The sequence below is a fragment of the Diadema antillarum genome, unplaced genomic scaffold, assembly GCF_040938485.1.
Source record: "Diadema antillarum isolate AM-2024a unplaced genomic scaffold, OU_Dant_1.0 scf00000209, whole genome shotgun sequence".
Classification (NCBI taxonomy): Eukaryota; Metazoa; Echinodermata; class Echinoidea; order Diadematoida; family Diadematidae; genus Diadema; species Diadema antillarum.
Genome location: NW_027271098.1, coordinates 203607 through 229431, shown reverse-complemented (window position 1 = coordinate 229431; position 25825 = coordinate 203607). Strand labels below are relative to the sequence as shown.

The 25825-nt window shown below is 38.2% G+C and overlaps 1 protein-coding gene across 1 annotated transcript in view; it reads right to left on the bottom strand.

Annotated features, from left to right (window-relative positions):
- The window catches only part of LOC139724247 (kinesin heavy chain), a 75484-nt gene extending 54868 nt beyond the window's left edge, over positions 1-20616 (bottom strand). Inside the window, exons 1-2 of the mRNA XM_071635391.1 lie at positions 20057-20616; positions 5974-6061 (exon numbers count right to left, since the gene is read on the bottom strand). Coding sequence (XP_071491492.1) covers positions 5974-6061; positions 20057-20179 — 211 coding nt within the window. The 5' untranslated portion in view covers positions 20180-20616. The remainder of the gene's footprint in view (positions 1-5973; positions 6062-20056) is intronic.
- Between the last annotated feature and the right edge of the window lie 5209 nt (positions 20617-25825).

Below are 25825 nucleotides of genomic sequence, written 5' to 3'. Positions count from 1 at the left end.
CCAACTACTTCTGCTTCCATATCAACCCATTGTACTAAGTACATTGTATACTCAGGCAAGTGTCTATGGGAAATGGGTGTTGTTAGCAAAATCAGCCCGTCCTCAAGGGATTAAGTTAGGCCTACATGTATGGTTACTGTTTTCATATCTTGTTACTTATATGTACTGAATTAGCATGTTTATCCCAACTTTAAAGGAATGCTCTCATTAAGAGCAAAGGAAATGCAAGATGGAATTTTCTTTTCATTGTGGCACTGTGTGTTTGTTTTTGTTTTATTTTTTTGCTTTTGTTGTTGTTTTGTTTTGTTTTTTACATCACTTGGAGTTCCAGTTCATGATGCTGAGGCTATCAAACTTGGAAGTGAAGGGCCCCGTTCTATCAAAAGATAAAATCGATTTCAGATTTCCTTACCACACAGGCTGCCATAGTCTTACAGTTGAAATCTACTAGGCCCTATATACTAATCAATTTAACTCTTCTGAGTCTTCATAAAACAGGGCCCAGCTCACAATGCTCAGGCCATGCACAGTACCTAGTTAGTACTAATGCAAACCACTCTGTGCTATATTGCAGCGCTCAACTATTCATTTTGCTTGAGGTCAGCAGTTGAGCATGACTCCTCCACACTTGTTTGAACAGGACTTAGCTTCCTGTGTAGCTTGCAAGGGAGAGTGGCCCCTTTCCAAACACTGCCATATTGACTTCAGAAATGACCCCAACTACAACTTCACAAGGCTACACCCGAGGCTCAAACTTCTCTTATTTTCACAGAAATCATGGTAAACTAGACTGTGCACACGTTAGTTAATTCATCTATTGATGTAGTGCTGAGTTTGCGCAATGCACGAAATTACATACTTACAAATGCACATTTTCTCTTATGTTGCTGAAAATAAATAGGCCCTTTAATGTATTCAGGAAAAGAGAAAGAAAAGATTGGAATTCAATATCTTTTTATTTTCCTTTTTCCAGCATTTTGCAAAAAGCTGTTCAATAGGTGGGAATGTAACACAAATATTGTTTCCATGGGTTAAAGATACTGCTGTTTGTATTTCTATCCTACGATACAATCTACAATTTTTTCAGCATAAAATGATTTTATCACAATAGTTCAGTGACTTTATTTATATCCCTTTTGATACAAATATTACAATTATGTTTTCAATCAAAAGTGTTTGCATTTGACATTTCAAATCTATGTCAACTAGCCAATGCAAGGTTATTCTTTCTCCATCTTCATGCATGGAAGCCTTTCAAATATTAAGTCTTTGAAGTATATAATAAGTATGATGGTTGAATGAACACAAGGACACTTTTGAGTCAGATATATGGGTCAAGACCTTACACACACAATAGAGGTTGACCAGTGGTGACCACTGGTCAGCCTTGAAAACTGTGTTCACAATGGGGTCATGCCTTCAGGAGAGGAAGTCCTGTCTATGGGTCATTTTGCCAATTCTGAACTCAGGCAGGAAGCTGCGCACGGGGTGAAGGGCTCCTGGCAATAACAAGGCAATCAGAATAATATTATGCTGCCCTTCGTCAGATGGGTACACCGTACAGCACCATCAGGATCATTACATTTCCAGGAACAGCACCAGCAGGATCATATCTTTCCGGTAAAGAACACCAATGCTATTCCTGTTTTACCTCTTTGCTACCTGTTATCCTAATATCCTGATGAAAAAACGGATCATGGTAACGGCTGAGAAAACTGCAGAGTAAAGATGACTTGGCTTTTAACAAAAAAAAAAAAGATGAAATTTGAAATTAATTTGAAAATCAGAAGTTTCATGTCTTTCACAAAATTGTTTCCTGTTCATATCTTAAAGTCTAAGAATGCTTGAATTTGGAAACTGTTGTTTTTTTTCCAAATTTTGACAGTATGTATATATAGCATGTTATTGTGCTTTTTTATTTGATAATGACAAACAGCATTTTGATCCATTATGGACCTGCTGGACAGCATCTTAACTTTGAGGGCAATTTTCTCAGAACTGTGAGTAATCTTTCTTTTTATTTAAATAGTGATAAATAGTCAAATCACTGGAAAGCTCAGAGTCAGGAAAATTTGAAAAAAAAAAAACAGAAGATGAATATCTGCTGGCTTTATCAGGCTTCCATGGCAAAGAGTCACATTAAGTTTGATATTCACTAAATGCCTTATTACACGTACATTGTAGGGCCTATGTCTCGTTATTATGCCATATCAAAACTTCCCTAAGCATACGTACAAAGTTGCTTGGCCATTTGTATCATGCATACTGTCCATTGTAACATATTTTGCCAGGATTTTATTTGTGAGAATTTTGCAAGTTGCATGCTGTTTGCCAATTCAACAACATGCAATATCATTAAAACTCTGAACATGATATAAATGTGACATCAACTTTTTGGCCAAACAGATTTTTTTTTTTTTCATGATGAACATGTGGCATCTCAAATGCCACAAATTTCTGAAGATGGTAACAAATCTCCAGACTGAAACAAAATTTGATAATCATTCTTCATTTACACTTTTCCAAAAGCATAATTATTCTACTTTATATGCCCATACACAGATCGGGTAATTTATATATTCATTGATTTGTGTTTACTATTCATTTATCAACTTCAATCTATTTACCACAGTGGCATAGCAACAACAATGATGTAAAAGAAAATGTAGACTGTTGAGAGTCTGGGGGGAAAAAAAGACTACTAAGTTTATACCAGAGTTTGGGAGGGGAAAAAAAATATAGAAGATGATAAAACATATTTCTGCACAGACAGGGCCACAAATGACAGGCTACCAGTGCAGAATCTTTCATAGAATATACGGCCTAATGCTAACAGATGGCAGAGTATACAAATTTTATTGACGGATGGCCTCCATGGGTGTATATCAATGTCGCTCACATACACATACACATGACACACACACAGTTTTTGAAGCATACTGGTAAATGTACACTGGTAGTCACCCAGAATGTGTGCACACAGATTATCAAATCTTATGACCATAACTTTGTTTTATTACAATGCTTTGCCCAAGGCTGAATAAAGCAGAATTTAATCACAGTGCTGCCACAAAGCACAGACAGTTAACTTCATCTCAAATGTAACCAGCACAGGAATTAACATGTTCTTCATAATAGTTTGATTATAAACGAGCAATGTATTTGTTTGATATCTAGTTCAGTATAAATAAATGAAATAAAGGATGGCTTTTAGTTCTTGAGCAAATAATATACATGTGCATTGCAGACAATTGTGCTTTCATTTCATCAACACTTAATAGTGAGCCGAAAACATCCTCTGGCAATTTTAATAAGAGTACGCCTTCCAATTCAGTGTGCATGGCAGAGTTGCACACACACACACACACACTGAGGCATAAAGTATGATGCTGCTCATGAAAAGAGACATCACTATTTCATCAATGTCTATCACTACCGGTATGTTGTGCTAGGTTTGATGCAGGTGCGGCATGTCACATTTTACACCGTGATTCCCACGATAGCATTCATGTGATGTTTCAACTCATAGCTAATCCATTTCAAACAGATGCATGTACGTGGTCATCTACTATTTGGACCTCACAAGCATACTCACAAAGCTGATACAAATATTGTTAAATCACAACGCATAATCATCAGTATTTGCTCTTCTACATTCAGAAGAGCATTTCAAGCTACCCACATACCAGCATGTACCGTATATGCATATGATACATTGAATGCCACAGACAAGGTATAGGTCTGAATTCACACACGACACACACACACACTCCTGACAACACACATCTCTTGTGCTTGCATCTTCCGCAGCATCATGTCGGAACTTTGGGACCCTAGCACACAAGGTGCATGGTGTACAGCATTTTGTGTGCCTGTGTGTGTGAGTATACATGTCATGCACATTATGTTTGTTGGTTTGTGTGTGAAGGGTGTGTGTGTGTGTTAACCATATGGGTACTCTGTGTGTGTGTGTGTGTGAAAGTGTGTGTGAGAAGTGCCACCATCCTCCTCATGGTAGAGGAAACTGTGTGTGTTGGTATGGATGCCAGAAGGCATGAAAGTCAAGTGCTCTCATCCACCCGCACACTGAGATAGTCTTGCATGAGGATGCCTCATGGCAGGCAACCGGAGCTGGAATCTACTGCTGATGTGAAAATCACATGACGGGGCTACAGTCAACAACATTGGCCATTTTGCAAGGCATAAGGTTTCCGCCATGCCCAATTGCTCATGAGGGCCAAACCAGATGGAAACATTTGCAGGTCTCTAAGCTTTTACACCGCATGTAAACAATGTCACTTGACTAATACTGTATAGGGAGACAGATTTTCAAAGGGGAAATTACATGTTATTTCACACACTAGATCCAAAAATATATAATAAAAATATAAATAAATATAATTTGTTCAAACAAGTGATATCTATCCATGATTGGTGACAGAAAAACATTGTGCTATTCTCTCTTCATAATACTGATACTGTTCCCTTAAAAAATAAGTTGTGAATGCATGACTAGGAAATCCAATTTACTGATTGTTCCTCTAAATCACCCTAAATGAGATAAATTAAACTGTGATACTCTATAAATACCTCTTGTATGCAACCCTTGAATGAGCACATTTTTCCGAAAATTTAATAAAAATTTGCTCAAATGGCATAACAGAACATTGATTTGGAATCAAATTTTTTGTTGGGTCTATGGATAATCAATTCTGCAATTTGGGACTCCACACTTCATTTGCTTTGCCCTAATTTTGCCAACACAAGCGCTATCAGTTTTAACTCCCACATCTGTCTTTTTCCACTAAAATTATTCACTAGTGTTCAAGCGGGTTTCCATGAAAGCAATTTCATCTTTTGTGGTGGGGCTGTGGTTGAAGTAATTCCCCTTACACCTCCTGCGCAGCAATGATAAAGATCCTTGATTTAGAGATAGGTATTCATGCAACTAAAACCAATCATAATCTAATTTGTATACCCTGCTACTGTAGTCTAATTGAATAGACCCTTCGAAATTGCACATGATACATTGTATCAGTGAGGGTTGATTTGCCACGGTGGACTAACATATTTCATCGCAAGATTATGAAACAGGTGTAAAATAGGGTCTAACATATAGGCTGTTTGTGTCAGAAGGTAATGCGGTACAGTACCTGATACTGTTCATAAACATCTTTGTTATTGGGCCTGACTGGCGTACCTTGAATCTGTCTAAATTAATTTGACAAGTTACAGTAAAGGCAGGCTTCAAAGTCTGATTACAAGAACCAGTATGTGTCATTCATAACACAACTAGATGCGTGTCTTGTTTCAAATAAATTATGTGGTATTTCAAATTTACTTGCATTTTCTTGCAATTTGAAAACAAACTTTGTCGGTTGACCAGTGGGATAACTTCGGCTCAGATTGACGCTCAATACATGTAGATGTATGCATGCCATTTTTCTGATCCATTTTCTACCTCATAAAGCCACTGCCATGTTGACTGTATACAGAGCCGAAAACCTTCATACCACAATCCTCCTGCTACTTTGCGGGATTAAAATACTCACAAGCCTTTAACAGACAGACAGACAGACAGACAGACAGACAGACAGACAGACAGACAGACATTTTATGAAGCGGATACAAATTATCCTAACCTCAGGGATGCCAACCTTGTAAACAGCAGCTGAAAAGGCATATTTTTTAATGAAAAGACATATTTTAACCAGTTCCTGCAAGAGACATAGTGTGTAGTAATAGAATTTGGGCAAGGACAGTATTTTTCACAAAAATTTTGAGCATTTTTGGCAAAAAAAACAACAACAACACAACAGTACAAAATGCTACAAAAAGAAATACATTGTAGATGTAATCTCTGTGACATGTAACCTTGGCAAAACAGGAATATACACACACATCATACAAAAGTACAAATCAGAGAAAATCCATATTTTTTTTTCCTTTTCCACTTAAAACAGTAAAATTTACCTTTTACAATCTGTTTTGCTGCTTTATTGTACACTTCCTCCTGGGTTGTGTTGGGCTTGAAGACTCGGTCAAATATGAAGAGTTTTCCCTGCAGATAAGAGTGGGAAGGAAATAAATTCTGGTCAGGATTTGTAGATTTCAATTACAGAATGTCATGACAAGCAGCTCACAAGCATGACTGGAATGTACAGTGTTTGAAAACGATGTCAATTTCATGATGTCGGGCATTTATACGAATGACGATACTGCACATATTCTGAAAATTACGTGCAAAATGTCATGACACTTGGCAGGAATACCGCTGCCTTTACAATGTAAAATATCCCTTTGTGGCTTTGATTGCTGATAGGTACAGAAAACTGTACAGTGTATTATAATACACACACACACACACTGTCCAAACACACAGCACAGAAAGGGTTAAATCTTTGTCCAGGTGTTTGACCATCAAGATACAAACCCTCCAAAGGAGGATATCATTGATAAAATCATCATAGGTAGGTATAAGATACCATGTAAAGTTCATTGAGTACATTTATTATACCTTTTTAAATACCACACAATCTTGGGGCTAGAGAATAAAATGTACTGTGTAATGATCATTGCAAAGTTCAGTATAATTGTCCCTGAAATATCATTATGGGAAATCAAACTGGTATGAAATGCACAAGGAAACACCCATGCTCCTCCCCTTTTCATGCAGAACCCAAGTTTATTAGGCAATGAGATACAGTGTTCACATTATCATCATCATAATTATGTGAACACAGATTCCTAGAGAACCTAATACTAGGGCAGCGCTCAGTGAGAGTTACACACTGTGATTATGCAAATATGAAGCTTGGAGGTCAATTCTGACTCATCACACTACAACTCCAGTGAAGCAGTGTACAGAAAACAAACTGTACTCTCATGGTAACCGATGAGCAGGTGTGACGTCATCTTGTTTTCCACTGTCAACTCCTCCATGTAAAGGTCTGGTGGGATGGGGGAACATTAATTTATCCTTCGCTATTACGTCATACACATGTCGGTCCACAAGATATCTTGCACACATTTTAATAGTCAACTTGACATTTATGTGCTATTCTTAACAATGGTGAAAATCTGCACTTTAGGATTGGGATTTGAACAAAGAGCAGTAATATACATCTATTTGGCTTTGACTGTAACCACACATATGTACATAGAAGATGTACGTTATACAAATGTACATGTATCATTTTACATCATGGACTTGTGATGTTTATCTTTAGGGGGAACTAGAAATACAATGTAGGGTCATCAACTACCATGAACATCACACAAATTCCATCAACCACTACTAAAAATTTTCATCACTTTTCTTTTCCCCATCCCCCTCCCTATCTCCTCTCGTCTCCTCTGTGGATTTTCCTGATTCTCCGCATCTTCGACCACTCTCCTCCGCATCATCTTCAACCACCGTCCTCCTGCTGCGACCTTTAACATTTGAGGTTCACTCAGCAGCCCTGCAGGGAGGGAACATGCAATATACAGTGAGTGGCAGCAGCAGAATTCATGCCCACTGTATGACTCTCTCTACACCATTCTATCCATCGTCTATCCCACTCACATCTCAGCTTTGATACATGCAAACCAGTGGGGCGGGAGGCCAGTGCTTAAAAGCACTGAATTGGTGAATGCAATCTTTAGGCAATGCTCCTGTCTGCTGATGAATACTAACATGTTAGCATTGAACATGGTCATACAATTGTTTACAAGCACAGGATATCAACATAATTTACACATCACATGTATATTGTATACCTTGTTCAACAAATGAAATATTGTAGCCTATACAATGTAAGTACTACAGTGTCATACAGACCAGGAGTCCTGATATGTTCTTTGCATCAGTTGCCATGTGCAATATGTGTATTCAACATTGTTCTCATAAAATGGAGTACAAGCATTTGCATCCTCTGTCAATAGATACAATGTTGTACATGGAACCATAGAATGAACAAGTTTAATAAAGAAATCTACATTTTAAACAAACTAATGCTACTGTACATTATAAACTCTGTTCCCTCCACTGTCACCCTCTCTCTGTCCTTCCCTATAAACATTTTAAACAAATTGAAAGTGCCTTTATGTACATGTACAATGTAGTATGGAATCACAATGTACAATTGATGATACCAAGCATACACGTAGTACATGTATCACAGCTTTTCCTTATCTTTATAGTTAATGTGTTATGATGTTCTGATGTGAACTGGTTGTACATGTGACATTAGCAATAATCCTCTCACACACATAACATATTGACAATATGCATGAAACATCAGTTCAGTGACATCACACATTTGTACATAATGTACTTTTCAAGTGACAGAGGCATTCACATCAAACAGTGTACTTTAGTTGGCAAGCAAACTTCATTGCACTTTTATATGATTTCCACGACACATAGATCTCAAAAGTGGATCAGAAGCTGCTTCCCTCCCATACAAGCATTTACTGCAAAGTAGATCAGCCAAAGCCCATTAAGTGGGTCTCTCTCTCTCCCCCTAGCTCCATCTCCGCCCTCATTTGCATTTTCCTCACGTCTCCCGGCAAGAGGTGGGCCTCCCTTTCACGGGCCACGTGATTGGACTCTTGGCAGACATCTTGGGTATCAAAATCTAATGCCAGTATCAAAACAGGTGCATCACTGTTTACATTGCAGTGACATTATTATCTAACACCTTAATAGTCATCATCACCCTTAACTTTACAGCTCACCTGTCTGACTCTGACTAAAGGGTGGAAAGCAGAAATCTTTGTTATACAATTTGTACCTCAGAATACATACGATCACATTTAGCCTGACATGGGCATCAGATGAAACAAAAATAAATGATTTCTAAACATTTTATTTTGATTTTTGGAATAATCTACAAGTAGTAGATGCTATGTCAACAAAATGTGTGCAATAAGTTTAATATCATTTCCATTGTTGCACCTTCAATGTGCAAAGTGTAGTGTCTGTCAACTAAAGTACAGTGTACACTTCAGAGTAGCCAGAAAACCACTGATAAAACATACTGTAGATCTGCCTAATTTATGCAATCAGAGAATAACACAGTCAAAAACTTTTACGAAATTACATATCTTTGTACAGATGTTCATGTGTAACTTGTATACAATATTTGCATTATGACCAAGAGCATCTGTATAGATCTGCTTAAAATTACACAAAACAAGCTACTGGTACAGTGTATGTTGTGATTAGTCGTATAAAATACGTTACAGTGCATATTCCAATGAACTGTATACGCCATATATTTCGCGAGTCTAAATTTTCGCAAATCGAGACTTCCCGACAACTTCGCGAGTGGTTAAATTCGCGATCGTGGAGTCCTGTACTGAACGGAGAAATGTGTGTACGCGTATGTCACATTCATATCAGGATCAGAGTCAATATTTCCGCGTGTTTCTAATTTCGCGTATAACAGCTGATTCGCTAAATTCGCGAAAATAAAAACCTCGCGAAATATTCGGCGTATACAGTAGATTCTGAGTATCTCCTACAATGTACACGTATGTAAGGTAGGCCTACAGCATGTAGCTGTAAGAATGAGATTTCCAGTGACTGAGTGAGGCAAACAAGTGTACATTGTACATGTGTACAACATATTCAAGTCTTCTGCCAATGTTATGTGTGAGCATTACTGCCATATTAATTATAAGAAATGAATATCTTTTTAATGTCCTTCATAACACCATCACTGAGAAGAGTCATGTGAACGTCACCTTTGATGGACCAGCATCAATTTTAGTCAAACTTCAATGATGAACCCTAGCATCAACATGCTGATGATATGCTAGGAGTATACCAAATAACTAGTACAGCCGTAATGTAAGCTCATGTACTGTAAAACATAATAATATGTGACCCGCTACAACAAAAAGATCCTAAAGTCGCGCACGATCGAAGCCGTGAAAATCGAGTTTGAAGTCAGAGCATTAAAATTGGTCAAAACTTACGATTTTCTGATTTTGATATTATTGGAGTCTAACATGTCTTCTATCATCTGTCGAAATTTTGAAGCAAAATGATCAAAGGAAAGATAAAAAATAGCGTTTTTCTGAGCGATGTTTTTTGGCGTTTCAACGAAGCAGAAACTGGTTCGAAAATTTGGATTGAGCGCCACAGATAAGCTCCACCCCTAACAACGACCACAGTGATCTCATTGGTCAGTTTGCTGCTTGCTGCTAACCGAAGCGTGAAGCTCGCACACTGCCCAGTCGACTGGTGCGTGCGGGCAGGGTGCGCTATGCTCAGCCGCTTCTCACATCCTGGTCACTGATTGGTTGGTGAGGAGACCGCCGACGCTGATGTGCTTGAATGAACTCTTCGGGGGTTGCTAGGCTTACCTTCTATTGTCCAGAGGTGAAAACTGACTTACGTGTCCCTTGATCGCGATTGCGTCGAAAGGAAGACTTTTAGGGCGTTTTTCTCGAAACAGTGATTTTCCAGACGTCTCGACATGCTGTCTTTCAAACATCGATATCTCCGCAGCCGATTACTTTTATAAAATGTGTTATATATCAATTTAAAGCAGAAAGATAAGGGGATTATATCATGCAATTTCCAAATAATCGACCTCGCCCGACTTTAGAATCATTTTGTTGTAGCGGGTCACATATATTCGCGGCATGAAATTTTTGTGAATTGGAGCCAATGGCCTTTTTCGCAGCATGAAATTTTTGCAAAATGCCACTGGCATAGTATGGATATAGTGTAGACAATAACTTTTGAATGCATTTTAATTTTGCAAATCTTAGCTCTTGCGAAATTCGTGAAATTAAAATGCAAGCGAACATTCCTCGTTTTACAGTAATACATAACAATTCTAACACATAATGCTTGAACTGTCAGACTCTGTTCATGCATCACATGTACAACCTACACCTGTATAGCAGTATAATCAAATCTGTACATGTGTAAAAATACAGACCTGATACATGTGATTGCCATCACCAGTCAACAGCCTCTTTTATCTTGTTCGGGGGGGGGGGGGGGGGGGGGAGGAGAGTCACTTTAAAAATGGTTTTATGACTGGAGTCATTATTATGGACTTACAGGAGTCCTTTAACACAGCACGCAATCACACTTGAACTCTTACAATTGTAACTGTGGCCAGTGAAATTCAGTTCAGGGATAGGGTACCCACTGAAACTACAAAAGTACGGACAGTCTAACTTCTAAGTAATCAAAGGCATTATCAAGCAGTGTTCCACTTCTGTCGCAACTTATCTCATACTACACAATATTCACAAGAATCCATACAATGTACATTGTATTAACACTGTTAATAACAGTGGGTTTATGTACTTGTACAATGTACTATCACAACTATGAATACTGTATAAAGGCAATCAGAGGAGTAGAAAGTTCACTAGAGTATGAGTTTGGTTTGCAGCATTTCTAAAATCCACTAAGCAGGAAAGCTTTGCAGGATTATCACATTAGATAAGAATAATTTCACAGGCAGTTTATCACATAAAATCATACAATTATTGCATAAATTGTAGTTTACCACTTTGTGGTAGAAAAAGAATAATTGCCTGAGTAATACATGTATATTTTGGAAATTAATAGGATTAAAAACATATCATTTTATGACACTTGTAACCATGGAAACAAAGCAGTAATTGAAACATCACAATTATGACTCATTTGGATGACACACGTTTAGCAATAAGCGACTCTCTGGAGTATATCATTTGCTATGCATTAGGCAATACAGTACATAATACGGCATCAAGACCAATCCATTGCCGGCGAGAGAGCTACGTTGTATACTCCTATTCGTGATAGGAAACCCTCCGGCCTCCTCACATAACACACGTCACTCACAGAATAATTTATGAGCACACAGTCGGAGCCGCATTAAGCCCCAGCAGCTAAAGAACCGAGCACATATCATTTGCAGTTACAGTGTAGCGCTGAAGGTCCATTAGCCCAACATAGGCCACGAACATAAGCAACATGAAAATCAACCCTCCCTTTACAATTTCATAACTGATCAGCATAGAATTCTCAAAATAACTTGAACATACTACATGCAATTTCCTGACAACTGTAGGGATATTTCTTATCAAAATGTTTTTAAAAAAATGAAATAGGACTTTTGATGATATTTTCACAAATGAGAAGTATCAGTCTTGTATCAAAATTGCTGTTCTTTAACCTATGAAAGTATGATAAATGTGGTACATACCAAGTAATCAGAGTACAAGTGTACATTGGGCAAAAAATTAATATTAAAATGACTATACATCAACAGTTGATATTGTTGCTGAGCACTATCAATATTACTCTTACATTTTCATAGTGTTACAAATGACGCCATCCAAATTTCAATTATCATGACCAAGTAAATAACTGCAACTCCTTTATAAAAACTTTGTGAATTTTGGCCCTTAGGTGCTAAGCTTTCATGACACTAGTATGATTTGTTTTGTATTTTGACTAATGCACTGAACTGCTTCGATTTTACAACTGCCATCATCTCCTTGGGTTGAATACAATACCTCTTAATTTGCTCATGAAAACAAAATTGCTTAAACCAATATCAAGGTACTCACAATCCTGTAAAGCAGACCTCTTGTGTATTAAAATTATTTAACTCAATGCCTCCTCCCCACCCACCCACCCCCCAACCCCAAAAAAGAAAATCAACAGCAATCAAACAATCATAGATCAAGAAATCAACTCCCAAACAGAGCCTTACATCGCATTATGGCAACAAACTAGCCTGTAGACACTCAGTTTTTTAGTGTTATCTACAGTAAACTGTACATCTTTTGCACTGTCCCGGTATCTACAACTGTATACGCCAGTGAACCATGTGATGTACAACAATGTACTTTAGGATTCTGTATTACAGTAGAATCACTATTGAATGGCAATGAGGCCTGATGGGGGAGTGGATCTCCTCAAATCCACTCTTCTCTTCTGTTCGGCTTTCTGACTCTGGTACAAGGAGTTATTTGCCTGCTTTGCCACTGGCCTGCTGTACTGCGCTTTCACTCAGACCTCAGACCATACAATGTACTTACAATTGGACAAAATTTGTAAACTTACCGTTGTCAAGCACTGCCCCCCCCCCCCCCCACACACACACACACACATACTACACGTTTGCATTATAACCCCCCCCCCCCCCAAAAAAAAAAAAGACTATCAAAAGTATTTAGCCAATCCTACTGCAACTGGGTATTGTTGACCATATAGCATACAAAAATTGTAGTCCATTCTGATATCAAAATGCATTGGATACTGTAAGTGTACGACAAGAAATGTTTGCGTGCATTTCAATTCTGCAAATTTTGCGAAAAAGTTTTCGTCTACACCATATGCACTGAATGCCAGTGACAATTCAGGAAAATTTAATGCCGCGAAAAAGGCCTTCGGCTCAAAATCGCGATAATTTCATGCCACAAAAACATAGATCTTGCTTTACAGTACTTACTACTAGTACTCGAGAACATTTCTCGCTTTACAGTATTTACTTTCAAATTCATCCTTAGGAGGGTGGTTTTGTACCATATCACAAATCACTATCATGTGTATTCAATACACATGATAGTGATTTATGGTACAAAACCACCCTCCTAGTCCTACTATTCAGCTTGGATTTTTGCAGGTCTCAATCCTACAGTGTACGGTGTACGACAATTGTATTACATGTCTCTAGATCCACAAAAATGTATTTTATTCCAAGCATACATGCACAGTAAAACAAAATCCTTCATACTTCACTGACGAGATTCCCACAATGCATACTTTGCTTTCACAACTACATGTATTATCTTATTTTCATGTATATTGTAGTTACACATGTAAAATGTAATGCATGTGAACGAAAAAAGATAGAAAAAGAGGAAGTAAAAGTGAAGGTCTAATATGCATACGAGTACATTACACAGTAGGTCTGTGGCATTTCTGTGTGCAGAGTTAGCAGAGCAGTTTTCACAAGTTTTATCATGCACTGTACAATGTGTAGCTCCATCATGGTTTTATAGAGCAAACGTGCATGATGACGGGCCAAAACAAAAAATTCCTTTCACACCTAATAGTCTCGGTAATATGACCATGAGGAAAAACAAAAATCAATTCATGGCATAAACGGAATTCTTGCCATACAGCTGTAAGGTTGTATTGCACAGGCCAAATATCTAAACTCAATTTCAAAACTGGTATAAAAAAATAAAAATTAAAACAAGCAAAGAAAACAAAACAAAATCCAACTTATGGACAAATTGTGGGAGCTCAAAATTTGCAAGTGCTCTGATTTCAGACAAAGGCCAATTTCCGAGTTTATCTACAATGTATTATCTACATGCTTTTGTATGATAATACAATTGTACAAATGTATCTAAGGGAGTTCATAATAATAGTCTGTAAAATGCATTGAAATTCTTGATAAGTCTGAAATGCACTATCAAACCAGCTATAACTCAACTGTAATTATTATTGCAATGAATATTTTTCAATTGCTACAGGTGTACAAAAATTTACATGCAGTCAGTCTTCAGAAATTTTACTACCCATGCACTGTAGGGCAGTGTCATCGTGTACATTCTCTACATTGCAGTACACATTACTAAACTTTACTGTGTAGAAATATCATGCCTTATCAAAACTTGATCTATTTTTTAAAAAAATGTTTGTGACAAGTACATGATTACAACACAAACACAATTAGACTAGGATAACATGAAATACAACTGAATTGAATGCACAACATTACATGTATGAAGTACAATTGTATTGTGCTCTTCAATTGAACAAAGTATTAAAAGTCTTCAATGTTTGTATTATAAAGTACAAGTGTACCAACCTCTATAATTTCCTACGTAGGTGGAATATTTTGTGTTCAGAATAAGGCATGTAATCTTTGTGTACCACACTGCCTTCCACAGCACTTATTTCTGACACAATAATGCAGCATGACATGTTTATAAATAATGCACTTAAACTAGCAAACCCTCACTGATAAACTCATAAACAATAAGTGGCAAGATGGATCAACAACTGTGTCTAAGTTTGCAAGTTCAAAGATCAGTGAGATGGATGCCACACTTGTGTATGTCGTGTAAATGCCTTGCCATCTAACAAGATATAATATTAAGAGTAATGAGCAGGCACAACTTGGCACACTAATTGCTTTCGTTCAAATTTGTACCTGGCCTCCACTGATATCGCCCGGCATGAACACTGGCACCAAGAAGAACAAGTATAAAGAGATGGAAAACTATTTCTGGTGTCCAAGGCATCTTCTTTAATACATGTTGCCATTTTCACCGGCAATGGGTACCAGCGTTGCCAGGTCCCAACAGAGCAAAATCACCAATAGGCATGTGAAAAATCACCAAAAGTGATCAAAAATCACAAAATTTGGAAAAGTGTAGTTTCGGCTTCAATTTCAAGACAACTGATGTCAATAAACCTGCAAATACTCTGCATAAATGCATCATTGTGCGAGTCTCGGTGCAATTTACGCCGCACCGTAGTTACACACACTAAATGTGAAATGCGTACGAAATCTTGTATCTATGGATAATACTCAGTGTGACAGAAAAAAGATGCACAGATTACCACAGTATTGTTTCTACAGGAAATTGCAGTACTTGTATGTGTACTTGGTCGTGATATAAGGGGAGATCTTCTAGCAAAATGCATGTTCGTTTTCATTTATTGTGATCATTTGTCATTGGTCTCAAAATCACCAAAAAAAATTACCAAAAATCAACAAATTTTGATTTGGTTAACAGGCTAAAATTTTGTCACCAAACGATTTTAAAAATCACCAAATTTCACCCTTTTCGGTTACAGAAATCACCATCTGGCAACGTTGATGAGTACCCCAGTACATTTTAAAACATGAATTTAGTTTCTTGTTCATACAAATTCTTCATAATACACAAAATGCACTCCCCATGCCCAATGCAGGGCTACAACTGTACAAGGTACATACATGTATTTAAAAGCAAAAATCAGCATTTCTTCTGCATGCGTACAGGAAAAAGTATTGTTGTGCGCATAACTGTAGGTCTTGACAATTTATATCCCCCCCCCCCCCCCACTCCTGCTGCATGACCTTGAAATGAGTTGGTTCCCACAGGTACAGTGTCTGTGATATGAAAACTATTCAAGATTAGGCCAAGTAAAAAAAGAAACCAGTTTCTCGTCCTCGCGCGCATCGATTTTGGCCGCCGCATCGATTTTTTTACTATTTACTATTTTCAAAATGGCGTTGAAAATACCAAGAAATTCATAATTCTCGTCCCAGCCCGCTCCCCGCCCGCATCGATTTTCAGTTGCCGCATCGACTTTTTTGATATTTACTATTTTTTCGGCCGCCGGAAAAAAAAAAGATCGACAATTCACCTAACAATCGTGACGTCTCATTTCTAATTTTTACGCCTTGCGTCCTCTACTTAGCTGCAGACTGTAGTACAGCTGTAGCTTCTGTGTGTAGTGCGTATGTAATAACGTACGCATGCATAACACTGCGAGCTCGGCCGATCGGCAAGAAGGAATGACCCACAAAGCAGTCGAACTGCACTGTAGTTGGATGGGCGGCGCGGCGGGCCGGCCTACTGGGCTGTGATGTACAGCGCACTCGGTACGTCGTGAACGCGATAGCGGCAACATTTTTGCGAACAATCGCTGATATTCCACGCATATTTCGCGCGTTGTTCGTATTTTTCCCCGTTTCTGATATTTTAAGCGGATGAATTGTACTGTACAAATGCTTGTGAGGATTATACGGTATCGAGTTTGTATACATTTTCATGTCATTGTGACTATGTGCATGTGTGTGCAGTGTCGGAAGGTACGGTGCCAGCAGGGAGGTCCACACCTCCCTGGTACACGGTGCCAGTGCAGTGGCCGTGCTGCACCGTATATCGGCAAAGTGTGCGTGTTTTGTAGCTGTCAAGGGTCCCCATCCCCTGGTCTGTCACGGCGATACATTCTATTTTGAAGAGAAAATGAATGCGCTTTTCCAGCAAATGTAGAATTATTAAATGGGTGTATCTACAAAATAAATAACTTTTCCACGGATTCTGGTTTGTCTCGTATTTCTGCGGGATACTTTTCTTCACGATGTAAATTCATGGACACATCCGTGAGTGGTATCATCTGTAGTGTGTACTGTTATACAATCATTCATCATCCAAATAATGAGTGATTATCAAATGTCTTTTTAGAACATGAAGAAACATCTTTAAACGGTTAATGCTAGAATGCCATATCAGTATCATTTTGACATCCATCTGCAATTGTACAAGCCAGTTTCCAGTTGAATATGCTACAATTGTACTGTGAAGAACTGCAGATATACATACCAGCTGTGTGGACACAAAAAGTCACAAACACCAATAAATAAAGCAGTGTTTTGAATATCATGGAATTTATTTCAGTCGTACATTTGTTGAAAGACATGTTTTATACCTGTTTCAATTGATAGCACAATACATCAGAATTGCAAGAACACTGGTATCAGAAAAGCCATTACAACACTAAATACCAGTGTTAAGATGGTCATTTTCCCCTGACATCTGTAGTGGAAAGAAAAAGCAAATGTATTTCTGCATGCATGAAGTTTCATTTCAAGTATGGCACATATATCTATTTGTTTGAAAATGCACAGAGTGCAGGCAAGACGTACACTTGGGACCTGGTCTCATAACACAGCTACCAGAGTGATATTTCATTTCATAAATTGAATATAGAAAATTGTAAAGCCCTCTCTCGTTAGCTTTCTCAGAATTACCGGACGAGAAACACATAGGCCCTATTACTTTCATTTCGACGATCCTTGAAAAAATAGTAAGATATCAAATAGTAAGGACCTCCCTCATCGCCTTGCTCAAAAAACCCGGACGAGAAACTACTTTCTTTTTTTACTTGGCCTTATGTCTTAGAGTTGTAGATCATTGAAAATACTGATCAAACCCCAGTGGAACAGGAAAGTAAATGAATCTTCTATAGAGATAATTTCCAGTCTGCAAACTAAAAAAAAAAACACAAAAAGAAAACAGTGCAACTTTACATGATGTAAATATCTTCATTTAAAAATTTACGTTTGAAATTCAGCACATACCCGCTTCCCCCATTAAAAAAAAAAAAGAAAACCAAACAAACTGACCAGGTTATTGCTTCACAGTATTAGTGTTGTGCAATGGATGCAAGTTTTTCATCATAGTGTATCACAAGCTGAAGAATGCTCCTTTTTTTTTGGGGGGGGGGGGGTACTTTTGGTTGGTTGGATCAACAGTGAACATTCCTCGTTCAATGGGCAAAATATCTGGCAGAACCCTTACAAAATCATGAGTTTTCTTGCGCTTTTTTTTTCTGATTGTTTGTTTGTGGGGAGGCTGGTGTCACCCACCCCCCTCCCCCCCCCCCCCCCATTGCTTGTTTTTTTTAGCCCCTACATATCATGTCAAGTAACATTTTGTTGTGTTAGGCAATAATCTACAGTGTGTGTATGTATGGGCCACTGCAACAGACTTGGGAAGGCCAATACATACCTCAGCTAATTTGCATAACATAACATCAGTTACACATATTTTGTATGTGAAAAATGGAAAAGACTTCCTTACATTGTATGTCTCCCCCCCCCCCCACCCCATCCCTGCTAACTTTTCCTTACCCTTGTTACTAACAAGGGTAAGGTAACAATGTTAGCTTCTGCACAGATGAAGGCACTCACACTCACAGTTCCACACACTCACAGTTCCACACACATTGGCAAGTCATGAGATATGGGGGGCATAAATCTTGCCAAAATCATTTGAATTATAGATTATATCTTCTGGATCTCACTGTGGTGAAATCTATAACATTTTGATTTGCTTACATGTATATATTCAAATAAGATCTAAATTCCAATTGTGTGTACTAGAGCCAACTTTAACATGGTATGAAACTGCTATTTCCATCATAAGAATTGAAATACATGTATATGAATTTACACTGTATATCAAAACAAAAGAAATGGATAAGAGAATAAAATGAACATGTGCACTCAACAAGTTGTAAAATTTATTTAAAAAAAAGAATCAGCAAACGGATATCAATACCATAAAAAGCAGCACGAAATTTTTGCTAATTGGAGCCAAAAGCCTTTTTTTGCAATATGAAATTTTCAGAAAGGTGCCACTGGCATTCAATGCATAGTGTGGACAAGAACTTTTGGGTGCATTTTAACTTATTGAAATGTGAATCTTGGCTCCTTGCAAAATTCACGAAAATTTCTGGTTTTAAAAAAAAACCTGCACTAAGGTTCAACCTCCTGGGCTAAAATTTGACCATGCACTGCAAAAGCATAGTTGTTACTTGTACTAGTCAGCAGTTGAATTTGGACGGTGCCATGGTCGAATTGCTTTACAGTACGTACTTTAATATACAGTCAGGGGAAAGTTTATTTGGGCAGGGGTCGATCCAGGAATTCCATAAAGAGGGGCCACCTTTACAAAACTAAAGGGGGCGCATGCCCCCCCCCCCCCCCCACCCACACTTTTTTCTTTTTATTTCTTTTGTTTTTAACAAAAATGAACGAGGGGGTGAGGCCCGGTGCGCCCCCTCCCGGATCCGCCACTGTACTGTATTTGGGACAGCCACCACAATTTATATACCGTACCACTCTACTTCACTACCCCACCTTTTTTTTTTTGATATTATAAATGCACATTTTGCAAGTAAGTGGTGGCGACTTAGGGTGGCTGTCTGTCCCACAAGAACTCTTGCCCAGCCCCAGTCAGGCAAAAAGTTTTGAGCCTGTGTCACATGACAAACACCAACACTCTTCTCAACACTGGTCAAAAATGCAATGAACAACAACACCAAGCCATAAAGCCATGCAGGAAGAACTCACAGCGAACTCCAACTCCTAAACTCATAAAACATAGATAAGTTTCTTGGGCTGAAAAATACACAATGCCCTCATTACTACATTAGATTATCAATCAAGGTATGCACAGAAATAGATGTGGGTCACACAGGAATGTACTTAGGCCTCCTAATAGTTGCACATTATTTTTGTTGAATACCTACCCCGACGACAACTTGTTCTTCGTTCTGAATTTTGACACAGACATGAGAAGTGTTCTGTTCATTCGCATTCATGGGCCGCACACGGCACACCACTTTGATATTGCACTCCGCAGGGTCTGCCATCCTCTTGGTCTGGAATTATCTGTTCCCTTTCCGATGAAATTTGTCTCAGTTGGATAATACTGTCTGAGAGGCCACGAAATCGTTGATAATGTACTGACCGATCACTTCATTTTCCAACTTCTGTTTGCATGCGTTGCACCAGTCAGTAATGTATAATGAGATGCAACGTCGGTCGGGCGGGCGGTGCGCTACCGGTGTGAACGGACATGTACAAAGCCTGTAGTGGAAGGAGCGACGTGCACCACTGTACCTCGAATAATAATGGAAAGGGTATGAAAATCAGCAGTATTACTTGTCAAATACTGCCGAAACAATACCCAAACAAACCATTGATGGTTAAATGCGATATTCCACAAAACCACTCAGTTTGATATGGAATAACTGTGGGATAAATCGACAAAATATGTCCTGAATTCCGTGAGTGGTGACCCTCCCTAACACCGGCGAACAGAGGTAATTCATTACGTTCGCGGGTGTTGAGACGCACAATATGCATGTAATTCATACGATCGTCTATCATCCTGGCACGTAGTGTACGACGCGCGGACATTAGACGCACGTACACCTCCAATGTGTGCTGAATTGAGGGATGAAATAATTGAGTTCAACCTTGACGTCAAGACCGATGTGATTATCTAGAGCTGCGATGCAATTCCAACGACAAACTCAATGCAAAAATGAGAAAACTTCTTTAGTTATACAATGTAGTTTAATTCGGTAAAGAAAAGAAGCTATATCACGAGGACCTCAGAGTTGATGTCTCTTTCATTTATCTGTGCAATAGCATAGATTTATCTGCTGACCATGAGCCTTTAAATACGAATTAAAAAACAACTGTTTGTACATGGTCTGCAAAAAAAGGACCTATAGTTTCCTCAAATTGAAGATCACAGTCTGTCGCAGTCGCACAAAAGTATTCAATTTACCTCATTTACAGGGGAATAACTAAATATTCGTCGCGATTTCTCTGGAAAATAGTTTTATCTGAGAACACAAACAAAATAATAGAGTATCAGAAAAACAGCAAAGCCGTCTGCAATGATAGGCTTATTCACTACTGAAGGAGCCAATGAGATGAGAATAGAAGAGAACTTAAAGGGAGAAGAAGAGGGGGAAGAAGGAGAAGAATTGATAAAACGACCTGTAGGCCACCATTATTATAATATCCTCGTCATACTAACACGTTTCAGTATTTTCTTATACCAGAATTTGTCAAACGATATTGATGAATAATACTTCTCTCTGTGACAGCTAAGTGTTTCACACACAATCACAACAGCAACTGAATTCTTTTCTCCGCACTGTTGAGATGCCGACGAAAATTCATCTTCACGCTGCCCATCCCCTTTTTCCATTACGTATAAAATGACATTTTTGAATAGCATGGATCTACTTCCTACATGGTTTCCCCTAATTATGACTCTCTGTTGCTTTTAATCCCTTTCCGACTATCGGGGATTAATTGTCCGTTAATCCGCTTAATGGTTGAATAGTTCTGTAATCCAGGGGCGGATGGGAATTCCGTAAAAGGGAGGCGCCTTTACAAAATTAAAGGGGCGTAGGCGTCCCCCTCCCAATTTTTTTTTATTTCTCTTGTTTTAACAAAATATAAAGAGGGGACGCGCGCAACGTGCTCTCCTTTGGATCCGCCACTCGGATAATCCGCATCACTTTCAATGTGAGTTGCCAAACTGGATTCATTAATTTGAACCTATAGAATTGCTTTTACAACCGGAAATAACTTATAGGGGTAGGACCTGTCCATTTCGTGTCACTCGATCATCCCAAACCTGTGGTATACTTGACCTGTCTGCTGATGGACAGCGCCCAATGAGCGTCTCAGTCTCCTACCATCGGAAATCGTCAATAATCGGGATACACGTGCCTGCAAATAGGCCTACATGCAAAAGAGCGCTCACATGTTTTCTTTTTTTTTTTTTTTTGTATAGGCACTTCAAAAGTGCAAGATGGAAAATAGAAAACATTTATTTTTTGAAGAAAAAGGTTTTCTCACTCAACCTTCCAACTGTTTACTCTTTGTTCTTCCTTCTCTGACTCTTTTTTTTTTCTCCGCCTCCTCTTCCTCCTCGATTTTCTTCTTCTCCTTCTCCTTTTACGTCCTTCTTATTCCTCTTCACTGACAGTGTGTTCTCTGGTGTATTTGTGGTTTGTGTTTTGTTGTTCTGGAGCTTTGCGCTTTGTACATTATTACAATAATTATTTTACGTCACATCTTTCAGACCATTGCCAGTTTGTCAGCCTCGCTTCTGCTGGCAAACTGTTTGAACTTAAAGGAATATGCCCTGGTATTTGCCATTAATTTGCAGATGAAACAAAAAACCAGCATTAGTGCTTCAAAATAGTTCTAAAATGTGAGTTGGGGATAGAAACAACCAATGGAAAAATTTGAACCAGTATAATCGATGTTAATTTTTGTGTGGTACAAAATGTGAAAAAAAAAATATGTTGCAATAAAAATGTTTCCAGAGTAAACCGTCCTACAGTTATGGTTTAATGAGAAAAATAGTGATATCTCCTTATGTTTTAGGCTTAGTATTGCAAAAATTGTATGGAAGGGTTTTTTTTATGTGATACAACTGACCTACACATAATATGCATCAAAAGTGATATCTTGAACATTTTTAAAATCACTGCGCTCCCAAAGGTAAACTGGACATTAAGTGACAAATACTCATCTAACCCATCTGTTAGACATATCTAGATGTGATTGTTTTCAAAATGTCAATCCTTATTCTAGTATCCGATATGAAACCGACGTGCATGTAATTAATTGCCAAGTTTTACCGTTTTCACTCATTCTCTGAATACTGAAGTACTATAGTAACAGACAGGACTCAAGGGCGCCATCTTTGGTCAAAATACTGGTCAATCTCGCAGGCGTTCGGACGGTGCAGCTGCCACCGATCTCCCGACAGACGATGTGAGGATTGATTTTCTCCAACCCTGCAAGTAGTCTGGGTGTATATGCCACAGGCTGAACCTTGTTTTACCGTCCGCCCAATGTTTTTGTTATTGATTTTACCCTATTTCGAGGGTGCTGCAACTCCGACCTGCATCTCTTGATGGTTTTTAGATATATTCAAAAATGGTCGGCCAAGATACACTAGCCACCAAAACCTGGAATTCCCATTTATTTCCTTACAAGCGGTTAAAATTGAAAAGAATTTGATTTTCTTTTTTAATCCTAATTTCCAAGGCACTATATCTGATTCTGGATGATGTATCTATTTTGTCCTTAAATGTTTTGAGATGTATTCAAGATGTCCGACGCCTGGCCACCAAATGGCCGCCCAAATAGTGATGCTGTAATACCCATCTTGGTGTCCAAAATCATCAAGCTAGTATCAACGGTCACTCAGACACACCACAAGCTGGGCAACATTCAGTCATCCTCCAACAAACATTCAGTAGGGCAAAGGAGAGGCAGAAGAAGGAGATCCTCTCTCAGTGAGTTCCGATGGTAGACTGTTCTTTGTTCAGAACCCACAGGGTTCTTTCCATTTACAAATCATAGAGTAATAATATGTCGATACACAAACTTATGCTAGAAAGAAAAGAGTGTGACCTGAGGTCGAAAAAGAACCAATACCATTATTTGAAATCTTCCAGCTTATTTCTTTACAAAATAACGATGAAAATTGAAACAAAACGACGTTTTTTACACCTTCTCGAGGGTGCTGAATCGAATATGGAAGATGCAACTGTTGTATCCTTGAAGGTTTTGAGATATTCAAGATGGCTGCCAGAATCTGAAATTCCTTTGATAGGACTATATGAAGAGTTTGTTCGCAAAAACCGATAAGTCCATTTTTGAAGATTTTGAAGTACGGTCTCTGTCATAAAGTACAAAATAATACCTTTTAAATGATATATTTGTCACTACATATAAAGGTATATTTTTTAAGTTATGGTCAAAAGAAGCAAAATTTTTCTTGTTATTCTCTGTATTTTTCTTGACCTTTAATCGCAAATATCTCCATTTGGCAAATATGGACTTATCGGTTTTTGCGAACAAACTCTTCATATTTTTTATTATAAATGGTGATTTAAGTTATTGAACAAAGTGCTTTTCATTTTACACTGTACATTTCAGTTGAGCGAATTTGTATCCCCCAAAATGGCTTCCACGATGGTAATCTATACCAAGACGTCGAAATACGGAATGTCTGAAAGGAAGTTTTCACGCTCATCCTGCATGAAGAGATAAAAGGGTTTATTAAATTTGGTTGAAAACTGGAAAATTGGGAAAATTTTTAATTCAAACAATATTTCATTATTCCATTATTTACCTTTTGAACAGGCTCTCAGATACAAAGTCCATCAAAAAACTAAATTTTGAATAAATATGTAAAATGGAATATCAAAGGGACTTTCAAAAATGTGGCGCCTGCCATGTCTTCTTCTTCTTCTTCTGCACCGATTATTTGATTTGACGGCCACATAGAGCTAGTTAATTTGTACTTACCATTGATTGAAACTCCTGATTTGCATTAAGCACTTCGATTTTATTGCATATAGAAACGCCAAGCCACCCGTGATGTATTAAAAGCAAAAAAAAAAAAAAAGCAAAAAAAAAAATGTCGAGGGCGAATATGTTTCCTCCCTTTTTAAATAATTTGTAGGCAAACATTATGCATAAATGTGAATAGTATGCAAGTGTGATGTAAATAAACTACCATTTTGAAAAGCTTCTTCTTCTTCTTCTTCATTTCCTCTTTCTTTCTGAACTGTTGTTTTTCTGCTTGTACGTCAGAGCGTAGTAACCAAAGGTTACAGTTCGTTATTCCGAAGGTTCTTTAGTCCGAAGGTTCGTTAATCCGAAAATGTGATAAGGTTTGTTATTCTGAAGGTTTATTAATCCGAAATTGAAATAATAGAGGTTCGGTAATATTCCGAAGGTTTGTTAATTCGAAAATGAAACAAAGCTCGTTATTCCGAAGATTCGTTTACGGACCCTATTTCATTGTCGGATCAACGAACCTTCGGAATAACGAATCCTATTTCATTTTCGGATTAACGAGTCTTCGGAAAAGCGAACCCTATTTCATTTTCGGATTAATGAACCTTCGGAATAACGAACCTTCGGAATAACGCCACAAATGTTCGGATTAACGAACCCTTTTTCATTTTCGGATTACCGAACTTCTAGGTATAGGGAATTTATGCGTTTCGGATTAACGAACCCTCGGAATAACGAACCTTCGGAATAACGAATAGCACCCGTAACCAAAGATATTCGACACCGGAGAGTACTACATTGTAGTACACGTGTACTGTATAACCTGTTATTTTCGCGTACAGATATTTTCGCGGATGAGCAGGTCGCATACATTTTCGCGAGAGCTTGCTTTCGCGAATGGACACCGAAGCTATTGTAAGTACACTATTAGCCCAGCTCATAGCGACATTTTCGCGCGTTGTTAAATTCGCGATCCAACAGTCATTCACGAAAATTAAACTCTCGCGAAAATAGCAGCTTATACATCATCAAGTACACGTCATTGCGCAACCACATCGCATTGCATGTGCAGTCAAAGATCGATCCTACTGTAACACTACACATTAGAATCTACGTGTGTGCCAATGTAAAGTGACTGGAACTGAGAGAGTACGGTACTGGAGAAG